The sequence below is a fragment of the Eptatretus burgeri genome, chromosome 15, assembly GCF_056783735.1.
Source record: "Eptatretus burgeri isolate ZD-2024b chromosome 15, Ebu_testis_v1, whole genome shotgun sequence".
Taxonomy (NCBI): domain Eukaryota; kingdom Metazoa; phylum Chordata; class Myxini; order Myxiniformes; family Myxinidae; genus Eptatretus; species Eptatretus burgeri.
This window is the reverse complement of record NC_140975.1, coordinates 70,783,587-70,803,884: the sequence shown is the minus strand read 5'-3', so window position 1 is coordinate 70,803,884 and position 20,298 is coordinate 70,783,587. Positions and strand designations below refer to the sequence as shown.

Genomic DNA, 20,298 nt, shown 5'->3' with positions numbered 1-20,298 from the left:
TAATACCCCCCGACAGGTTGTATTTGCTAGTGTGTATGTATATGTATATGTATGTGTATATATATATATATATATATATATATATATATATATATATATATATATATATATATATATATATATATATATATATATATATATATATAATATATAATATATAATATCTGATCACGTATTGCAATTCTGTGGTTTTGAAACTTCATCAGTGCAGTGTTTCACTTTAAATATATGTGTAAACCAGGGACTGTGTGAGGATGTTACAGTAATAAGTGCTCAACTTGACTGTGCACACGTGACTGCTGACAGGCATGGACGGCGCTTGTTTTCGTGTCGCGGAGTCGCGATATGTGTGCAGTACTTCTGGCAGCGTGGCCATCGCAACCTCATGGTGTTTGTCCCACAGCATGAAGCACACCAACCGAACATGCCCGGTATATCTTCCCATTGATGACTTATCACTTAGTGACTTGTCTGTCTGTCTATATGTGTCTGTATCTTAAACTGTTGAAGTCCAAATATAGTTTCATATCTTACCTTCAACCCATACTCCTCCCCCCAACCCTCACCCTTGTCTTTTGTCATGTCCATGGAATCACCTTTGAGTCCATTTGTACCCATCCTTCCATTCCTTCGGGTGCGACCTTTTTGTCTCCTCTATCAACCCTTGATTTTATTTTCTTTCTTTCTTCTTGCTGACCTTTTCACGCTTTCTGCCCCAGTCCCTGCCAGTCAGTCTGAGTGAACTCACAGCGTCTACGGTACTGAAGCAGCTCTTTACCAATAACCAGAGAGATGTTGACTCTCAAAAGCATGCCATCAGATGAACCAGTGGAGGAGCAGAGGAGGAGCATGAGACATTGTCGGGAACGTTAGTCATCACAAAGTCCAGAAGGGTGGATTTCCCATTGACAGAAATCCGGGTGTGAAAGTTCACAGATTGATTCAGTCCCATGGAGTCACAGAGGTCCTTTGCTGAAGTGCAATGGCTGGTGAGAGAGGAACCAACACCCAGCCAATTAGCATGGTGACAATCGAAATCGCCACATGTGTTGGGACGAGTGGTTAAAAGTTTGTCCATGTTGGCAGAGAGAGAGAGAGGGATGTAGCTGGTGCTGTCACTGTTCCGACGACGGTACAACACACAGACAGACAAGAGGTGGAAGTGGAGGGGAAGTCACAATCAAAAGTACTCCTGGGGGTTTGGAGGGGTGAGAGCAATGCACGGACAGTGAGAAATAGACTTCTTGATGTAAACTGCATCTCCACCACAGGGTTCAGGTGTGCTGAATTAGAAAAGACAATAGTCGGAGACAGAGCAATAGAAGACATCCTATGGGAGGAAGGATTCTTCCTCCTCTTCTTTCACATGTAGCATGTGGCTGCAAGTGGCATCATTGGCTTGGGGTAGTTGGAGTGGGAAGGATCCTGTTAAGTAGTTGTCAAATTGAGTGTTTAGAAGTGGTGGCATGGATTGTGAGATCTGCCAGGTTTGAGTGCAGGCCTTAGAAGTTGGAGGTCCTTACAGTTGGGGACAGCGGAGGAGCCTCTGTTGGCAAGGTGTGGCAATGTGGAGGTATCAGGGGTGGTGCATTGGAGAGGCAGGGACGGGAGAATCTGCTACAGGTGTTGGGGGGGGGGGGTGACCTGGGCATGAAAGAGATTAAATGAGGGAGGGTGCTGAGGTTAAGGAGTTTACCACCGTCATCCTGCACTCACCGTAATACAAGTTTGATTTGAGAATTCCATTTTGAGGGCAGATGGATGAACACTGGAATCAGGATTGAGATAACAAGGGTGATGATTAAGGGCACGAAGAAAGATGATGCTATATGACTGCAATGGGAGATGGGGCACAGATATGTGAGCCATTCAGGAATGAAACTGGAAAGAAGGGAAGAAGAGGGAACGGTAAGGGAGAAGGACATTTGGACATCTTAATTTAATCTCACCTTCATTCATTCATTCATTCATTCACATTTAACCACTGCAAACCTATCCTCAAACCATAGTCAGGTCAGGTTCGATCTGTAACCTGCTACAGGTACCATGTAAACCTGTACTAACCTGTTCCATGGTCGGGTTGTCAGCGACTAAACCGTCTCCCCCACCAGGTTTTCTGTTGAGGAGGGTGTTTGGATATGGACACCCAGCAGGATTAAAAACAAAACCTGTCAAAGGGCGGAGGAGCTCCTTGTGAGCCAACGGCCATCCATATCTAGTGCCCAACTGTGTCTGCGGACGTCCTCCTGCAGTTGGGTTACTTCTTATTAGGAGGTTGGTGGCAGGATTTGCACTCCGGCCACCGTAAAACCCTTCATTCCGCAAAACACAAAAACACAAATAAATCTGAAAACCCACTCCGTGGGAGTACCTCCTGTGCAGCTTCCCTTCACAGGGCAGCTCACCGGGTGACGGGATTGGGGCAAAGACTTCAGGACCCCCAATCTTTGATGATATGAGGGAAACCACGGGGTAACATTCCCGGGTCAGATTGCGGGAGAGTGTGTCGGAGTGGTGCTGAGGTGTCGTCCACCAGACGGTGGTCTCCTTGGGTTAACCTGAGGCGGTCCCTTTGGGTGGGTGCCTGGAATGTCCTACCCCAAGAGAGGATGATCACCTGTCTCTGTTATCATCTGAGCTCAAGCATCTGGACATCAGTATTGCCGCACTCTCTGAGGTTCAGAGACCGGATTGCGGCGAGATCATGGTGGGTGGTTACACCTACGATTGCTCTTGTCGTTCTGATGGTTACCGTACTCAAGGAGTTGCTGTGGCTGTGTCCAATAACCTGACTCCAATGATAATTGAGGAAACACCGGTCAACGAGCATATTATGAGATTAAGGATTCGTCACTCCTGAGGTGTGATTTCTCTGGTCTCTGTCTATGCTCCGACTGAGGCGAGTGATCTCACCGTGAGGGATGCATTCTACGCCACGCTCGAGTCTGTGGTTGATCAGTGCCCCAGACGAGATAAACTTCTAGTCTTGGGGGATTTCAATACATCGACTGGAACTGATAGGGATGGTTATGAGACATGTGTTGGTCCCCATGGGTCAGGAACTATGAACCAGAATAGCACTAAGTTCCTTGACTTTGTAAGAAGTCATGGATTTAGGGTGGCCGGTTCATGGTTTCAGCGCCCACAAGCTCATCGCTGGACTTGGTATTCCAATGCTGGCGGTGTGGCAAAGGAGATTGACCATGTCCTCGTTGACAGTCGCTGGAGGATGATCCAGAACTGCAGGGTCTACCGGAGTGCTCAGTTCCTCAATAATGACCACCGGCTCGTTATAGCAACTCTGAAGTTGCACCTGAAATCCAGGAGAATGGTACCATCCCAGCCAAGGCTGGATGTTTGCAAGCTCAAGGATGAGAGGATAGCTGAGGAGTTTGCAAACACGCTGAGTGGAAATTTGAGGAGTCTGGGTGCTTTGGAAGGTCCTGAAGAGTTGTGGAATGCCTTCAAGACCACCGTCCTTGATGTTGCCAGTGGATGTCTTGGAACTCACCGAGGGGCAAAAAAGAATTTTGTCTCTCAAGGGACACTGGATACCATTGACCAGAGTCGCAGGGCCAGGCTGAATGGCAGAGCTGAGCTGTTCAGGCGTAAAACTGTACGTGCGCTAAGGGTGGACAAGGAGGCCTATGTGCAAAGAATCTGCGAGGGGGTAGAGCATCACCTGTGGACAAGGGATTCCCGTCCTGCTTACAGGGGAATTCGTGCATTGTGTTCATCCAAGCCCATCCCTCGGTGTATTACAGTTCGAGCAGATGGTGGTAGGCTCTTGACAGAGGAGTCAGAAGTGAAGGCCCGCTGGGCCGGTTACTTTGAGCGGTTGTACCAGGCTGATCCACCAGCTGTCGAGTTGGACGTCAGGGGTGTTTCAATCCCTGTTGCTGACCCTCCAATCAACTGTGGTCCACCTTCGCTTGTGGAAACACACGCTGTGGTAAACCGGTTGAAATGGGGTAAAGCTCCAGGGATCTGTGGCATCCATGCTGAACTTCTCAATGCTGGTGGAAATGCTGCACTCATGTCGTTGCATGCAGTTCCGTGCCCTGCCTGGAACACAGGCATCATCCCAACTGACTGGAAGAGGGGCCTTGTTGTCCCTCTCTGGAAAGGGAAGGGTGATCACCAAGACTGCAACAACTACCAAGGGGTGACGCTGCTCTCAGTGCCGGGCAAGGTCTTTGCTCGGATAATTCTTGATCGGGTTCGCCACCATCTGCTTGAGCACCAGCGTCCAGAGCAGTCAGGCTTTACACCAAAGAGGTCAACGATTGACCGTATCCTTGCACTTCGTGTCCTCACCGAACGCAGACGAGAGTTTCGGCAGGGGCTGCTTGCAGCCTTTGTTGATCTCTGTGAAGCGTTCGATTCAGTGAATCGGGATGCCCTCTGGAAGATTCTTGGTCTTCGTGGGGTGCCACCAAAACTGATCAATCTGATGTCTGAACTCTACTCTGGTACTGAGAGTGCTGTGAGATGTGGTGGTACCATCTCTGACTTATTTCCAGTTGTTACTCGAGGTTGTCAAGGGTGTGTACTGGCTGCCACACTTTTCAGCACTTGTATGGACTGGATTCTAGGGAGGATGTTGGAGAGATAAAGCTGCGTTGCATCGTTTGGAAATGTCAAGACCTCTGACCTTGATTTCGCAGATGATGCAGTCATCTTTGCGGAGACTTTGAATATCCTTTTGGGGGCCCTCGAGGTGCTGAATGCGGAGTCGGAGCCGCTGGGATTACGGGTTTCCTGGGTCAAAACTAAGATCCAGGCTTTCGATGACATCTTGGATGCTGCTGTCCTGTCTGTGCCTGTTTGTGGTGAGGATGTTGAGGTTGTGGAGAGATTCACTTACCTTAGCAGTGATATTCATGTCTCTGCCGGCTGTGAGTCAGAGGTCAATAGACGTCTGGGTCGGGCCTGTGGAGTCATGGATTCACTGGATAATGTGGTGTGGAGCTGCTGGTACCTATGTGGAAGGACGAAAGTCCGAGTCTTCAGGTCCTTTGTGCTTCCAGTCTTGCTCTATGGATGCGAGACTTGGACTCTGACCAAGGATCTGAGATGGAGACTTAATTTCTTTGGTACCAGGTCTACTTCGGAGAATCTATGGCTATCGCTGGTCGGCTTTGTGTCCAACGAGCGGTTGTTGAGAGAGACTCAAATGAGATTTGTTACCTGCATAGTCCGTGAACGTCAACTGCGGCTTTATGGACATGTGGCTCATTTTCCTGACGCTGACCCTGCTCACCAGATTCTCTCAGCGAGGAAGTCTCGTGAGTGGAGGAGGCCAATGGGCCGACCACGTGCCTCATGGTTGCAGCAGGTTGATCAGCATCTCAAGGAGATGGGGATGGGCCAGGCATCTGCCTGGGGGATGGCCATATGGAGGCCCCTGGAGTACCGGTGGAAAGTGGACGCAGCGACGCGCTGCTCTGGCGCATGCTCCCATACCTGACCTGACCTGTGAAAAGGAATCTGAGTTTAACAGAATATAAATGTAAGGAAGGAGTCGATGACTAATCAGATGTGCTGAACATATCACGTGGCCAACAGAACATGGGGTTAGATTCGAGGGCTTTGTTGTTGTTTGTTTTGTCATAGAAGATATAAGGAAGGACATAGAGCGAGTGTGGGAATTGAAATAGTGAGAGACGATTGTCAGAAAAAAAATGACAAACAATTGTGTAAATATGTGGTTCAATGGGTCAGCCTAAGCAGCCAGGGCAGATGCAAAAGATCCTGATAACCAAAAAAGCACACACAAGACGTGTCAATGAGCTCACAATCTGAACAATTGACACAAACGTGGACAATAACCACCGACAACAGTGATAAATCCGGAACGGCGTGCTCGACTTTGGAATGCAGATCACTCGGGGAAGAGAAGAAAAACTTCCACTGCCCGAAACCAGAAATTGGGAGGTCGAGGAGGTATCGGGGTTTAGCCAGTTAGCATGGTTACCAATGGCTGCGTACGAGGAAGTGAGAGTGTGGATGGTTGGTTATCAATGTGCATATTCCTCTCTGCTCAGTTTTGGGTGTGATGGCTCCTCAGTCTTGCCAGGCTCTTTGATGAGCCTTGACCTTTTTTTTTTTAAATAGTAAAAAGTAGATTGTTTTTATATTTCTCTGATATGGTCCCTGGAATGTTTGCCCTCGTGCCTTTTTTACCTTGAAGATTTGAATGCACCATCCCTTCAGCTCTCTCTCTCTCTCCTCAGAGCGACGACTGCTAAGACAGCTCGAGGATCTGGGCCTGCTCTCATTCATCCCATCGCGTGTCATCAATGGCGTCCGTATATTCTCTCACGAGAACAGGTATCCCACATGGAAGGATTTTTTTTGGGAGGAGGGGACCTCAAAAGCCACCTGAAAACGCGGAGTTGTTACAAAAACGAGCACAGATTAGGGAATTGGGGATTGCAAGCCAATTTTTGGAGGAGGGGGTATGGGATGTGAGATAGCGAGGCCTGAGTTCAGGTACAATACATGCTTGTCCCACACGTTCCACATTTTTTTTCATGTCTATTATGAGAATAGTCCATTTTGGTCTTTTTTTTTTTTCAATGCTAGTATGATTTTGCTCAAAACGCATGAACAATGAAGCCTTTAAAAAAAAAACACCTGAAATTCCTGGTCAACATCAAGGTGTGTAAATAAGGTGAATATTAGAGTCAATGTCACAGGAGTAAAACGAGCTCCATTTGCTTCCTTCCACAAACACACTGCATCACTCCCCATCCGGTCATTGATCAAAGCTTCCCATTGGCTTTTGTGGATTGCATGTTTGAGATGGTTCAACGGTAAGCTCGAACCTGCGATCAAAGGCTGCGATATAACTGGTGATTCACTCGATACGTGACCTTGCAGGTTTCTGTTGCATCTTGCAGAGAAGACCGAAGGTGTTATTGTGACCAATGCGAATCTGAATGCCCTTTCTTCCGTGTCTCCAATCTGGAGAAGGATAATTGGTGAAAGGTGAGAAGGGGTGCCGGACGAGGCCAGAAGGCATGGTAGCCGTGAAAGGTTGTATCAAGGGAAGAGGGCGATGATGTGTCGGGAGGAAAAACTGTCAATGACACAGTGACTGTTACTTTTATGGTGTTTCGTACCCGATCCGAAACCCAATGGATGTGTGACGATGCGTTTTGATATTGAGGTGGAGGTGACGTGATCCTCGATGAAAAGCCACCTGAAAACGGTGCAGGGAAATGGTGAGACTTTGAGGCAGAAATGGTTGTGGCCTGGTCAGGAATGGTGGTGTGATTTCAAGAGCACGAGAAACTTATTCAATTATGTTGTTATCCTTATTCAAACGTGTAATTCAAAATACCTCCCCAAATTACACCTCGCTGCATAATTCAAAACACCTTACTGCACTGTAAATGGTGGGGACTTGTAATACCCTCCCCCACCTGCAGGGGGTGCTACATGATACACATTTACGTGGAGAATTTGCATTTTCTCCCCCCCCCCCCCCCCACCCTCTCAAGACCACCGGCAAAGATAAAAACACCCTGTACATTGTTTGGGGTCATGCTCATCCCATGGAGCAACTCTGGATGTAATCAGCCCAGAACTGTAGAAGTAGTGTGACAAACAAGCAAATACACAAACACACACCGCTCTGTGAATTATAGTTAGGATAAGGATTATCGTGTCTGCAACTTTGGGCCAAACAGAAGAGATTTTACCTTTTGTTTATTTCTTTTTGCCCAAACAACACGAATGATTTCATTGGAATCCTTCACTTTCGGACTTGTTCCTATTCCAGGAACACTCTGTCGTTATTATAGTCAACAGTTGGTGCTGCGGGTGCTCTTTGTGCTGGTGGACTTGCTCCGTCCCACGGGGCGGTGGAGTAAATCGACAGTTTGTGCTCGTGGACTTGCTTCGGCCCGTGGAGCGGTGGAGTAAATCAGCCTTTCAGACTGCGGCTGCTCTTTGTGCCGTTGGACTCGGCTCGGTGATGTTTTGAGGGTCGAACTGAGTGACTTTTGAACTGTAATTTTTGTTAAGAGAATTGATTGATTTTTGTGACAAGCATTTACTTGTTGCAAGCTGAAGAAGCACAAATTTAATGTATTAAGGAGAGCGGAAAGAGCAGGACATAAGGAAGGGGAGGGGTGGGTGGGGTGAGGAAATGAAGAGGGAGTGAGTGGGGTGGAGGTAGAGATAAGTGTCTCAAGGGCGTGAGGAATCCAGTGTGGAGGGAGAGGGGTGGGCAGGGGGGAGGTGGGGAGCGAGTGGAGAGAGAGCGTGTGTGTGCATACGCGCACAAGATTATGATAACAGGCTAGGGTCGTGGGTCCAGCAGGTCAGCCTGGGCAGTGCTGCTGTTTGATGACCTGAGCATCTCAAACTAATCAAGATGGTACTGGCTCTGCCAGGTGGACAGCGGTTCAGGAGAGAGGTCCAGCTAGGTCGTTTGAATGTGGGATCGAGAGGTTAAGAGGAGGAGTCAGAAGATATTCGGTGGGGGAAGTGTCGGGGAAACGTTGTGGTAGAGCAGGGGTCTCCAACCTTTTTGGGCAGAGGGCCACAAAACCAAAGTGGTGAGGGGCGGAGGGCCGCACCCAAAAAAGGACACTAAATTCCGAAAAATGTGAAAACGCAGTTAAATACAGTTTTTATTGAAAACGCACATGTAAACCTAAACACAATTGAGAAAAATAGAGTTACTTGAAAGGGCCTACGAGCACATTCAATGAGATGGCTGGTGCTGCTTACCAGCAGAGAGTGTTGCAACGTCCGGTCTGAACTATACTCTGTTACTGTGAGTATTGTGAGATGTGGTGATACCATCTCTGACTTATTTCCAGTTGTTACTGGAGTTCATCAGGGGTGTGTACTGGTCCCCACACTTTTCAGCACTTGTATGGACTGGATTCTGTGGAGGATGTCGGAGAGATCAAGTTGTGGTGCATCGTATGGGAATGTCAAGATCTCTTCAAACCAAAATATTTTTCTGAATTCAATTATCATATTCATCTGAATGCTCCGATATCCGAGTTGGAACGCACTGGCAATCCATCAATCAGGACCATCCTGAGAAGGATGACAGGTAGAATCAACCCCCCTGATGCTAACTCAGCGGCTAGTGGGGCTCGAACTCAGGACCCCAGGGATCTTAAGCCACCGCCTTAACCACTGAGCCACACCAGGCTCATAATTAAACACACACATATATAGATATATACACACACACATACATGTTGAGGTCGTGGAGAGATTCACTTACCTTTGCGTTGATATTCATGTCTCTGCTGGCTGTGAGTCAGAGGTCAACAGACGTCTGGGTCGGGCCTGGGGAGTCATGGATTCACTGGATCACGGGGTGTGGCGCTGTCGGTACCATGCAGGGGGACAAAAGTCCGAGTCTTCAGCTCCTCTGTGCTTCCAGTCTGTCTCTATGGATGTGATACTTGGATTCTGACCAGGGATCTGAGACGGAGACTTAATTCCTTTGGTACCAGGTCTCTTCAGAGAATCCTTGGCTATCACTGGTCAGACTTTGTGTTTTACGAGCGGTTGCTGAGAGAGACTCAAATGAGATTTGTTACCTGCATAGTCCGTGAGCATCAGTTGAGGCTGTATGGACATGTGCCTCGTTTTCCTGATGCTGATCTTGCTCACCAGATTCTCTCAGCGAGGGAGTCCCGTGAGTGGAGGAGGCCAACAGGCTGACCACGTGCCTCGTCGTTGCAGCAGGTTGATCAGCTTCTCAAGGAGATGGGGATGGGCCTGGCATCTGCCTGGGGGATGGTCAGACAGGCCCTCGGAGTTCCGGTGGAAAGTGAACGCAGCGATGTGCTGCTATGGCACATGCTCCCACACCTGACTTGACCTGACCTAACACATTAGGCCTGTCGGCCTCTGCTTATTATACACTGTCCGGCTTTGTTGTTTCTAATTTCAATTGGCTTTGAGTCGAGTGTTCATCACGATGAGGGACCCCAAAGAAATCGAATCGTATGTTAATAATTATTGGTGAGGTTTAATCAAGCCCTTGCACCCCTCCCTAAAAAAAAAATAGTGTTCCATAATTTTTGAATGGCGCCCTATTGGGGTTAAAAGAACGGTGACCGTGTGATAAATCGGCTCGTTCTGATATCACTCTGATTAATTGACTCTTTTAAGAATGCTTTAAATACGTGTTTACCATTTGCCCGTTTCCGGATTTTTAAAATTAATTAATTTGCCCTTTAATGGCGAAGTGCAGAAGAGAGGGACTGACACACACACACACTCACACACACACACACACACACACACACACACACACACACACACACACACACACACACACACACACACACACACACCAAAACTGAGGTGAGAGATATAAAGGTAATCTCTCCTGTTCGAATCACTATGAATCTTTTCCATGTGATCTTATTCATTCACAAGGGAACATGGGACAGACACGGTATAACGTTAATGAGACAGATTGGAGAATGTAATGTGAGCCGTGGGTAATTTTTATTTATTTATTTATTTTACTCTCAAACACAGCTTTCACCACATAGACACGTTGGACATGAGGGAGTTGAGTGGACAGAGGAGGCAAAAAAAAAAAAAAATATATATATATATATATATATATATATATATATATATATATGTATATATATATATTGTGACCATAGTGTGGTCATTCTTGTTTCATTGTAACTGAATATATCATTTCACTTGCATGGATGGGACAGGATATTAACATACACTTTTGCCGGCGATGAATTCCTGCTCGCTGATGACCCTTTGGGACCACAAGGACCCCACGTGGACGAGCTGTTGCTATATGCTGGCACACGGTAATTAAAGGTCCTCCGGGCCATTTCTATCCTGTTCTTAATCCTCTCTTCTACACTTCGTCTTTCTTTTCCTCTTTTCTCTCCCCATCTCCTTTCTTGGCACCTCAAGTTTTCAACTTCCAGTTGCATTTTTCTCAATCATAGACTCTCCGCATATTCTCGTGTCATTACTTTTCTTCTCCCACCCCCATTTCAGGAAAGACTCGTACACAGGTTTGGTGTCGAGTCCACAAATCCGTGCCAATGCCAATCGACGAAGGCCTTATCGACGCCATGGTAATCCACACCCCTCGTTACGGAACCAAAGCCAAATGATGTCATCGCCATCACCATCCACAAAGCTGTCCTTGTGCAGTTCCTCTGCCATAATACCTACCCGACTTCCTGCCTTTTCAGGACAGTTTCGGACGTGGTTCCCACCTAATCCACGACTCGTCTCCGGGCCTGCGCTTTACAGAAATAAGTCAGGCCTCTGGTCGTCATCTGCTCTCCGTCAGTCTCCTTCTGTTCCCTTTGTTTCGAAAAAGGAGAACCAAGGTTTGAATCGGCCCTCATCCCAGGCTCAGTCTCCTTGCCCAAGCGAGCTCAGACAGGAGCTTCTCTCGGTTTTTCCTGGTAAAGAGCGTGAAGTGGACAAGCTGATGCAATGGCAGAAGGATGTAGGGGATGTGAATGCTCTGTGCGACATGCTACTCGATGAAGATTCGCCTTGTGATTAGCACGGGAATGATGTTTGATAGGTGACCAACGTCGCTTCAAATGTATCTCAGCTGAGACTGAGGATCGAGATGGGACTTGAGCTTTGGTGAAGATCTCATCAGCCGAACCAAAGCACCGGGTTGCGCTCATCAGTGAAGCTGTTATTAAGGTTTATTTAGTCACTCTTCCTCCCTCATCCCCAACAGAGTTAAAGTTTCACCGATCATGCATTATGTTCGGATGGTTTCCTTGCTGTGAGTATGTATGGCAGGAGAAAAGTAAGTGAACAACCATTGAAATGTTTCTGCTCTGATTCCTATAATTGTTGTTGAAACTTTTGGACTTTTGAGGGTGTTGTTTTTTAAAAAGTACTTTGTAAAGTTAGGATCATTTGCTGATTTAGCCAAGTCTGTAAAGCTAATTAATAATGTACCATAATTTTGCATGATTTTAATTTTTTGTGCAGATATCTTTTATCTAATTTATATTTTGATGCAAGTATTGAAGTTTCCATAAGATCAGGACAGTGGGAAATGGGTCAAAGGGAAAACAGTGGTATGGCAACAAACAAATGAATTTCAGCACAAGTACAGGATTGCAGGAGAAGGGTGAGAACAGGGTGTCGTAAAGCTGGGTAGCATAAATGGAAGAGACCAAGAGGTGGCACTGGACAACAGACTTGATATCCTGCTGTGAAGAACTCTCGCCAACAGGCTCAAAAAGACAGCTCCACAGGCAAGAAACGAGAGGTATGAAAGAATGACACTGAGCGCTTAACTTGGACTTTGGGAGCATAACAAGGAGAGGCCTTCTGACAGAATGCAGGCCATTTGGAAGGCATGGATTGGGTAGACAGGTGAGAAAGCAGGACCAGCAGGACCAGCAGGACCAGCAGGACCAGAACATAGCTGATTTAAATAAATAAAAAAAAGAAGAAAAGCCACCAACCTGCCTCGTCAAGAGCTGAATGGCACGTCAAATGACCAAGAAGCACTCATATTCCTGACGTGAGATTCCAATGACACGAGCAACTTTAGATCCCAGGACTTCAAGGGAGCGGCAAGATGGGAAATCACAGCACTGGTCCACAGAGCAAATGCCATGGCACAACAGTTCAACACTTTATGCATTGTTGTAAGCTGAGGAATGCAAAGAAAGAGATGTGGTCTTGTGGAGGATTTTGAGGTGGCAGCTGGATTTTGAGATGAGCTTGAAGATATTGGGTTGGCAGGATGGTCTCGAGGTACGCACATTCACCTCTGAGCTGTTATCCTCCATTTGAATCTCGACCCAGCTATAAACTGTCTTCCTGTTTCACAGGCAGAATGATTCATCAGTGTGTGTGCCGTCCCTCGGATGGATGTTAAACTGGCGTCCCCTCTGCCAGCATTAGTTGGTGAATGTTAAAGATCCCATGGTGTCCTTTGCAAAGAGAAGGCGAGCCATCACCAGCAACCAAAGTCTGGTGTTGGCTTAGTGGTTAGGGTGATTGGCTTGGGATCTTAGGGTCCTGAGTTTGAGCCCCTGGTGGCCATTGAATTACCACCACATGGAGTTGACAGCCTGTCATCCTTTCGAGGTTGGCAAAATGAGTACCAGTGTACTTTTAATTGGGCACTGCATCAGCGGCATAGCCGTGCCCTCAACCATTAGCCACAGGCTCAATACGAAGAAGAAGAAGACCAGCAACCAGAACAAATTCCAAATTCCTACCATGATGTCCTGTGTCAGAGTGGCAACCCGTCCAGGATTGTAACCCGAGCCAATAAACTGCTTGGGCAGAACTGATGCTCTGCATATAGAATGGCACATGAATGGGTTAATTGAAGATCTGATCTGCTCAAGACCAGTTCCAAGTGATAGTCCGAATTCCCAGGAGCTCCAGTGACTCTCTCCAAGAAGTTGACCACAGACATGAATTGTGGACTTTGCCTGCACAATGTGAGAATATGGGTATTTCTTGCACTAAAAGACATGTTCCAGGTAAATGACTCGTTGCTTCTTTTTCCAGATTGGCAGAGAGGAATGCTGCCAAAGCCTTCTGGGTTGAGGGGTACATAACAATCCCACAAACAGTGGGGTCATCTGAAAAGTGATGTGAGGAATATTCTGGTGATAAAAACGTGTCAATGATAGATACACACACACACATATATATATATATATATATATATATATATATATATATATATATATATATATATATATATATATATATATATATATAATCAGGATTGGGCCCAGAACAGTACCTTGAGGGACATGGGACATCGGATTGGATAACATTCTGTCCAAAGTAGCCTGCTGCTTGCAGCTTGTTATGGATGGAATACTATCTTGATGCAAGGACGTTTCCATGATGAAGGCATTTGGCCCTCAGGAAATGACCTGGAAAACAGCAAAGAAATGGGAATAGACAACATATTTGGACATTGATGCTGTCATGGCCAGCAGTAGTGGAAGAGTAAAAAGACTTGGAATGTCATGTGCAGAATGATGTTTTCAGTGAGAAGGGATAGGATAAGAACAGAAAGAGAGGGATTGAGGACCTTGCCCTATCCTGCAAAGACAGACTGTGGCAGTAAGACTCAACATGAGCAGTGTCCATTATGTCCTCATACTTGAAAAACGAAGGAACCAGATGAGGAGCATGCTCCAGAGACAGATAACAAGCTTTTTGTTATCACCACGTTTTTGTGGATTGTGAAAGATCTGCAAGCTCGGACCTCAGATAGGCCTGATGCTGAATTGTTCCACCTCGGGGTATGGAAACACAATGGTTATAAACTTTGCAGAGAAACTGCAGGTTCATATCAGAGGAATTGGATTTCTAGGAAGAAAAGGCAAACTGTTGTCTGGCAGTCATGTTTTTTTCTGACATTGGAGAGAGAGAAAAAAGAAAGAAAGGTGAAGACTGGGTTCTTGGCAGAAGAGGAGAGGGTGAGTAGGAGGGGGCAGGAGAAAAAGGAAGCTCGCATGAGAATTAGGGTTGATTGGCAAGATGTCCTTTTTGCTTGGATTGGTTTGTGTATTGTTGAAGCTGTCACAAGGTAGAACACCTTTTATCTCATTCCTGTGACATGGGACAATTATTTCACTGGGAAAATGCCATCGAGTGCCAGATGGCTTTTGGGAGATTTTGTGTTGTTTTCTTTTTTGTTTTGTATACACTGTCGAGGCTCGTATGAGAGCTAACACAACAGAACGTACAACAATGGGAGCAGGAGACAAAAGGGGGTGGGGGGGAGAGGAAGGAAAACAACATTGTGGAACAGAGACATGAGGAGATCTGTGGAAGGGAGAGGGATGGGGTGGGGTACACAGGGTATACAAGATGGACATTGCAGGGACTTTCAGGAAGGAAAGCAGGGAATTTGAAGGGGGTGGGTTTGGGGTGGATTAACAGGGGTAGAAAAGGTCGAAGTTTTGGATGGGGAAAGAAAAGAGATGATGGAGAACAGCTGTTTTGAAGACCTGCAGGGAAGAATAGGATTGAAGCGAGTGTGGGAGTTTGTTCCAAAGGTGGAAAAAAAAGAGGAATAAAAGAGTGAAGGTGAGCAGTGATTTTGGTAGTTTTACCAAAAGGGGGTTGCTGGTGGACCTTGAGCGCCCTGCGGAAAAATGGGCGGGACAGATCTCAGAGTAGTGGGGGCCAGGCCAGAGAGGAGACGGTGGAAGACAGAAAGACCACCGACCTTCCTGCGGTGATTTAGTGAGAGACCCAAAGACTCAGCCTCATCACGGGAGATACCAATGATCCTAAATGCCTTGGTTTCCACAGCGTGAAGCCGAGAAAGGCGAGAGGTGGGAGCACCAGTCCAGAGGGGAGAGCACTACTCCATCAGGCTGCAGAAGAAAGCTTTGTATCTGGTCAGGAGCTCAGGTGTGCCAAGGAAGGACTTTGCACAATGGAGGATGCCCAGTCGGTGACTGGCTTTGCAAGCCAGCTTGGAAATGTGGATTTCCCAGGAAAGATCATGGCAGATAGTGAGACCCAGAAGCTTGAATGAAAGGACTTCTTCAAGAGGATTGTTGAGAAAGTACTTGGGGTGGAGTCCAGATGGTCCTTTCGGAGAGACATCGTGATGGTGTGAGATTTGTCAGGATTGAAAAACATGTTCCACGTGTTGGACAAGCTTGTGATTTTGTCCAGATCTGCAGAGTGAAGAGGCTGCTGCTTGCTGATTGCTCTCTGGATGTGAGATTTGGACTCTGACCAGAGATCTGAGATGGAGACTTAATTGAGTCATCCCGCAATGAGGCTGAGTCTTTGGGCCTCTCACTCTCTCACCACAGGCTGGTCGGTGGTCTTTCTGTCTTCTACCGTCTCCTCTCCAGCCTCGCCCTCGCCCCTGCTCTCTCTGCGATTTGTCCCCACCACATTTCCGCAAAACGCTCAAGGTCCGCCAAAAATCCCCTTCTGGCAAAACTACCAAAATCACGAATCACTGCTCACCTTCACTCTTTCATTCCTCTTTTTTTCCCCACCTTTGGAATAAACTCCCTCACTCTATTCAATCCCATTCTTCCCTCCAGGCCTTCAAAACAGCTGTTCACCACCACCTCTTATCATCCCCCATCCGAATCCTTGATCTTTTCTACCCCCGATAATCCACCCAAGCCCACCTCCTTCAATTCCCTGCTTTCCTTCCTGAAAGTCCCTGTAATGTCCATCTTGTAATGTTCCCCACCCCATCCCTCTCCCTTCCACAGAACTCCTAATGTCTCTGCTCCCCACTGTTTTGTCCTTTCCACTCCCACCCCTCTTGTCTCATGCCCCTCTTGCTGTGCGTTGTGTGTTCGCTCTCATACTTGCCTCGACAAGGTATACAAAAAAAATTCCTTTGGCACGAGGTCTCTTCGGAGAATCCTTGGCTTTCGCTGGTCGGACTTTGTGTCTGAGCGGTTGCTGAGATAGACTCAAATGAGATTTGTTAGCTGCATAGTCTGTGAGCGTCAGCTGCGGCTGTATGGACATGTGGCTCGTTTTCCTTACACTGGTCCTGCTCACCAGATTCTCTCAATGAGGGAGACTCGTGAGTGGAGGAGGCCAATGCGCCGACCACGTGCCTCGTGATTGCAGCAGGTTGATCGGCATCTCAAGGAGATGGGGATGGGCCGTGCATCTGCCTAGGGGATGGCCAGATGGAGGCCCTTGGAGTACCGGCGGAAAGTGGGCGCAGCGACGCGCTGCTCCGGCGCATGCTCCCATACCTGACCTGACCTGGAGAGATCATTGATGAAAACCAGAAAGCGAACAGGGCCCAGAACACTGCCTTGAGGACAAAAAGACACTGCCTCACAAAAAGAGGGGGTGAGAGAACTCCATTTAGGGCCACACGTTGGCTGCGACAGGAGGGGAAGTTTGTGAGCCATGAGTGGAAATGTCCTTGGATACGATCGGAAGAGAGTTTGGTGAACAGGGCAGGGTGCCAGACTGTATTGCAAGCATGCTATATGTCGAGGGAGATGGCTCTGATCTCATGTCTCGCATTTAGGATCTCCATCCATTGTTGGGAAAGCAGAAGCAGCATATCCAGGGTCGAGTGACCTGGTCTAAATCCAAATTGATGAACAGAAATCAAGACATTGGAGAAGAGGAAGGATTTAATGTCTGAATTGATGATGGATTCCACAACCTTGCTGATGTTTGGGAGAAGGCTGATTGGTCTGCAGTTGCAGGGACATGTTTTTGCTGAGCAGTAATGTTTGTTGATTTCCAAGCAGATGGCAGATGACCTTCAGCAAATAAGAGGGTGAATAGACCAGAGAGAGGGTGAGCAAGAGCAGAAGAGCAGGTTTTTATGACACGTGGGCTGATGCTGTCTGGACCGGTTGCAGAATCAGAGTCGAGGTTTGACAGCAAGCTCTCCACTTTGTCAGGAGAAAAGGACACAGAGTCCAGGGACAGCTGGGTATGACTGGGTAAAGTGCGTACAGAAAGCAACGGGTTTGTGACACAAGATTTAGAAGCAAACACGGAGTTCAGGCATTCAGCCTTTTCACGTGCAGTGTCAGTTGTATGGCCATTTGAGGTAAGGGCGGGGATGGAGGGGGAACATACACCAGAAACAGATTTTATTAGACGCCACCAGGATTTGTAGGAGAGAGACAGGTTTGAGAGTTCAGACTTGAGATTAGAAAGATGGTGTTTCTGACTCTCCTGAGGGTAGATACACACTTGTTCCGAGCTTTGTGGAAGGAACTGAGATTGCCTTCAGTTCGCTTAACCTATCTTGAGGTGAAGGCAAGTTGTTTGAGGACATCTGCCTCACCACAAGCTTCAGTGGACCAAGGGCGGGAGGAAGGGTATGACAACTGAAGACAAGATGGGATAAATCTGTGCATGAGGGAGAGCAAGTTTCTTTGAAAGAATTCCCAGGATGAGTTGATGTTGGAGGAAGTGGAGATAGGAGTCCAGTCTAGAAATTTGATGGCTGCTTGACGTCCCTGCCAGTCGGCTTGAGTGAAATGCCAGACTTGACGGCACTGAGGTGGTTCTCTAATAACTGCCAGAGAGATGTTGGTCAGATGTGGTGGACAAGCATGTAGTCAGATGAACCGATTGGAGCAGAGGAAGAGCAGCAGATGTTTTCAGGGGAATTGGTCAAAATCAGATCTCGAAGAGATGGAGTACCGTTGGTTGAGATCCGGGTCGGGAAGTTGACAGATTGTGTCAGTCCCAATGAGTCACAGAAGTCTTTTTCTGAAGTGCCATGGCAAGTGAGAGAAGAGGTACCCACACCGAGCCAACTGGCATGATGGCAATTTAAATGAACACATATTAGGAAGAGAGAGTTTTTATGAGAAGACAGAAGTTGGTCCATGTTTTCGGAGAGTGAGATGTAAATGGAGTCATCACTGTTTGGTGGACGATACAACACACATATAAACAGGAGGTGGGAGTGGACGGGAAGCCGTAGCCAGAGGTATTCCTGGGGGTGTGGGGGAGAGATGGCAGTGCATGGAGAGTGAGGAATAGAGTCTTTGATGAAGAGAGCAACTCCGCCACCAGAACGAGGTTCAGGTCTGTCATACCGGAGGAGGGAGTAACCAGGGAGAGATACGAGGGAGTCAAAGACGTCTTGAAGGATGAAAGTTTCTGTTCGGCAGATTATGTTTGGTTTGTCAATGGCAACCTGTATGGAAATATCTGTGAGGTTTGAGCAAAGGCCCTGGATGTTTGAGGTCCACACTGTTAAGGAAAAGGGAGGGAGGAGGTTTTGGTTGCAGGGGAGGGGAGGGTAGGACAAGGGAGGAGTGGGGGGGAAGTAAAGAGAGTTGTTGAAAGAGTGTGGGGGAGATTGCAGAAGAGCTGGGAGAGGGGGCTGGATGAGGAGGAGAAAAGGCTCGGTGGTGATGGGTTGAGGTACAGTGGGGAGTAATAAGAGGGGGGGCAATAAGTGAGATCCAGAAGCTCGGTTCGGCAACTCAGGACTACCATTCCACACCGACTACACGTGCTCTGCACTATCTTTAAGAAACGTAACCTTTCCCAGGATAATGGTAGCTTTTACGTTTCCTTATTTTTCCAAAACGGGAAATAGAGTGCTGGACGGTCACACCGCGTGCCTGGTCAATTTGCTACATACTGTGTGGGTTCGGTTTTTACATGTGGCAGGCAGCAAGAAGTCTTGCTATTACAATATGTGTGATAAATTTGTTTTTATTATTAAACATATCCTCTGCTGTTTAGCTGTTTTAGGTTGTTGTTTAGTAAACAACCATTGTGAAACTTTCCATAAACAACCCAGGTTGGTATGGTCATTGCATCAGCAAGATGAAAGACGTTTTGATTAAAAGTATCCAACACCAAAAAAGTGGAAATTCACCAACTGGCAGAAGTCTGCCACGTCCGGAGTCCAATGAGTGAACAGTTGAATGTTCGGTTGAACAACATTTCTGGAAATAAGACCCAGAAACCTGAGCTCGGCATCCTATGTTGATGTTGTACAAGTTTGTTTGACTCCTTTGTTTATCCATTGTTTTCCTTGTCGATGCTTGCTTGGTTATCTTGGTAAGTTGAATTCTGCACTTTTAAAAACAAATACATTCCTTAATGTTGTGTTGACCATGAGCTTCAGGAATTCCAGACATTTGTAAAATGTTATCCTTTTCCTCGGTTTGTGAATCTTTCTCGTTATCCAAATAAACATGAATATTTTTTATCACCTGTGCATTGTATTATTGGTGACATCGCGCACATCGATTGCATTGGGTTTTAACGCCTCCGTCGACAAAGTCGCTGGAAGCATTATGTTTTCGGGTTGTCCGTCCACGTCCGATCTGAGTCAAACTTGGTACAAGTATGTTTAATGGTGTAAAGATAAACTGATTGGATTATGTGGTCGAGGTTAAAGCTCAGAGGTCCCGTGAGGTAAAAATCCTGTTACCGTGCTAAACTTGTCAATTAGTGATGGGATTTTGACCGAACTTTGTGTTTGCATATGCGAGTGTGTTCCAAAGAGATCCGGACAACTTTGGTTGTTAATATATTTTGAACCACAAATGATACAACGATACCCTTTGGTTTATATGATACAGAAACTTGTAAAGTTTTGTTCACATCATCAAAGCACTTCAGTGTGAGTTCCGTTTGTCACTTGCAGGACATCAAGGTGGTACACGAGTTCTTGCCATGTACGTCTCAGCATGTTTGCGTCCACCAGTGTGCATGCAGCTGTGATTCGAGAACGAAGATCCTACAGGTTTACCACCTTGGTGTTGCAGACAACATCGTCGACAAATCTCCACAGAGAAAAGTGAAGGG

At 46.9% G+C, this 20,298-nt stretch overlaps 1 protein-coding gene across 3 annotated transcripts in view; it reads left to right on the top strand.

Annotated features, from left to right (window-relative positions):
- Positions 1-19,696, top strand: part of LOC147012503 (NEDD4-binding protein 1-like) — a 33,204-nt gene extending 13,508 nt beyond the window's left edge. For 2 of the 3 annotated variants that reach the window (XM_085856864.1, XM_085856865.1), the window contains 5 exons: positions 307-431; positions 6,237-6,333; positions 6,886-6,993; positions 10,725-10,829; positions 11,026-19,696. In XM_085856864.1, the coding sequence (XP_085712990.1) occupies positions 307-431; positions 6,237-6,333; positions 6,886-6,993; positions 10,725-10,829; positions 11,026-11,548 (958 nt within the window). In that variant the 3' untranslated portion in view covers positions 11,549-19,696. The remainder of the gene's footprint in view (positions 1-306; positions 432-6,236; positions 6,334-6,885; positions 6,994-10,724; positions 10,830-11,025) is intronic. The other variant, XM_085856867.1, reaches the window with a different exon arrangement.
- The last annotated feature ends 602 nt before the right edge of the window (positions 19,697-20,298 follow it).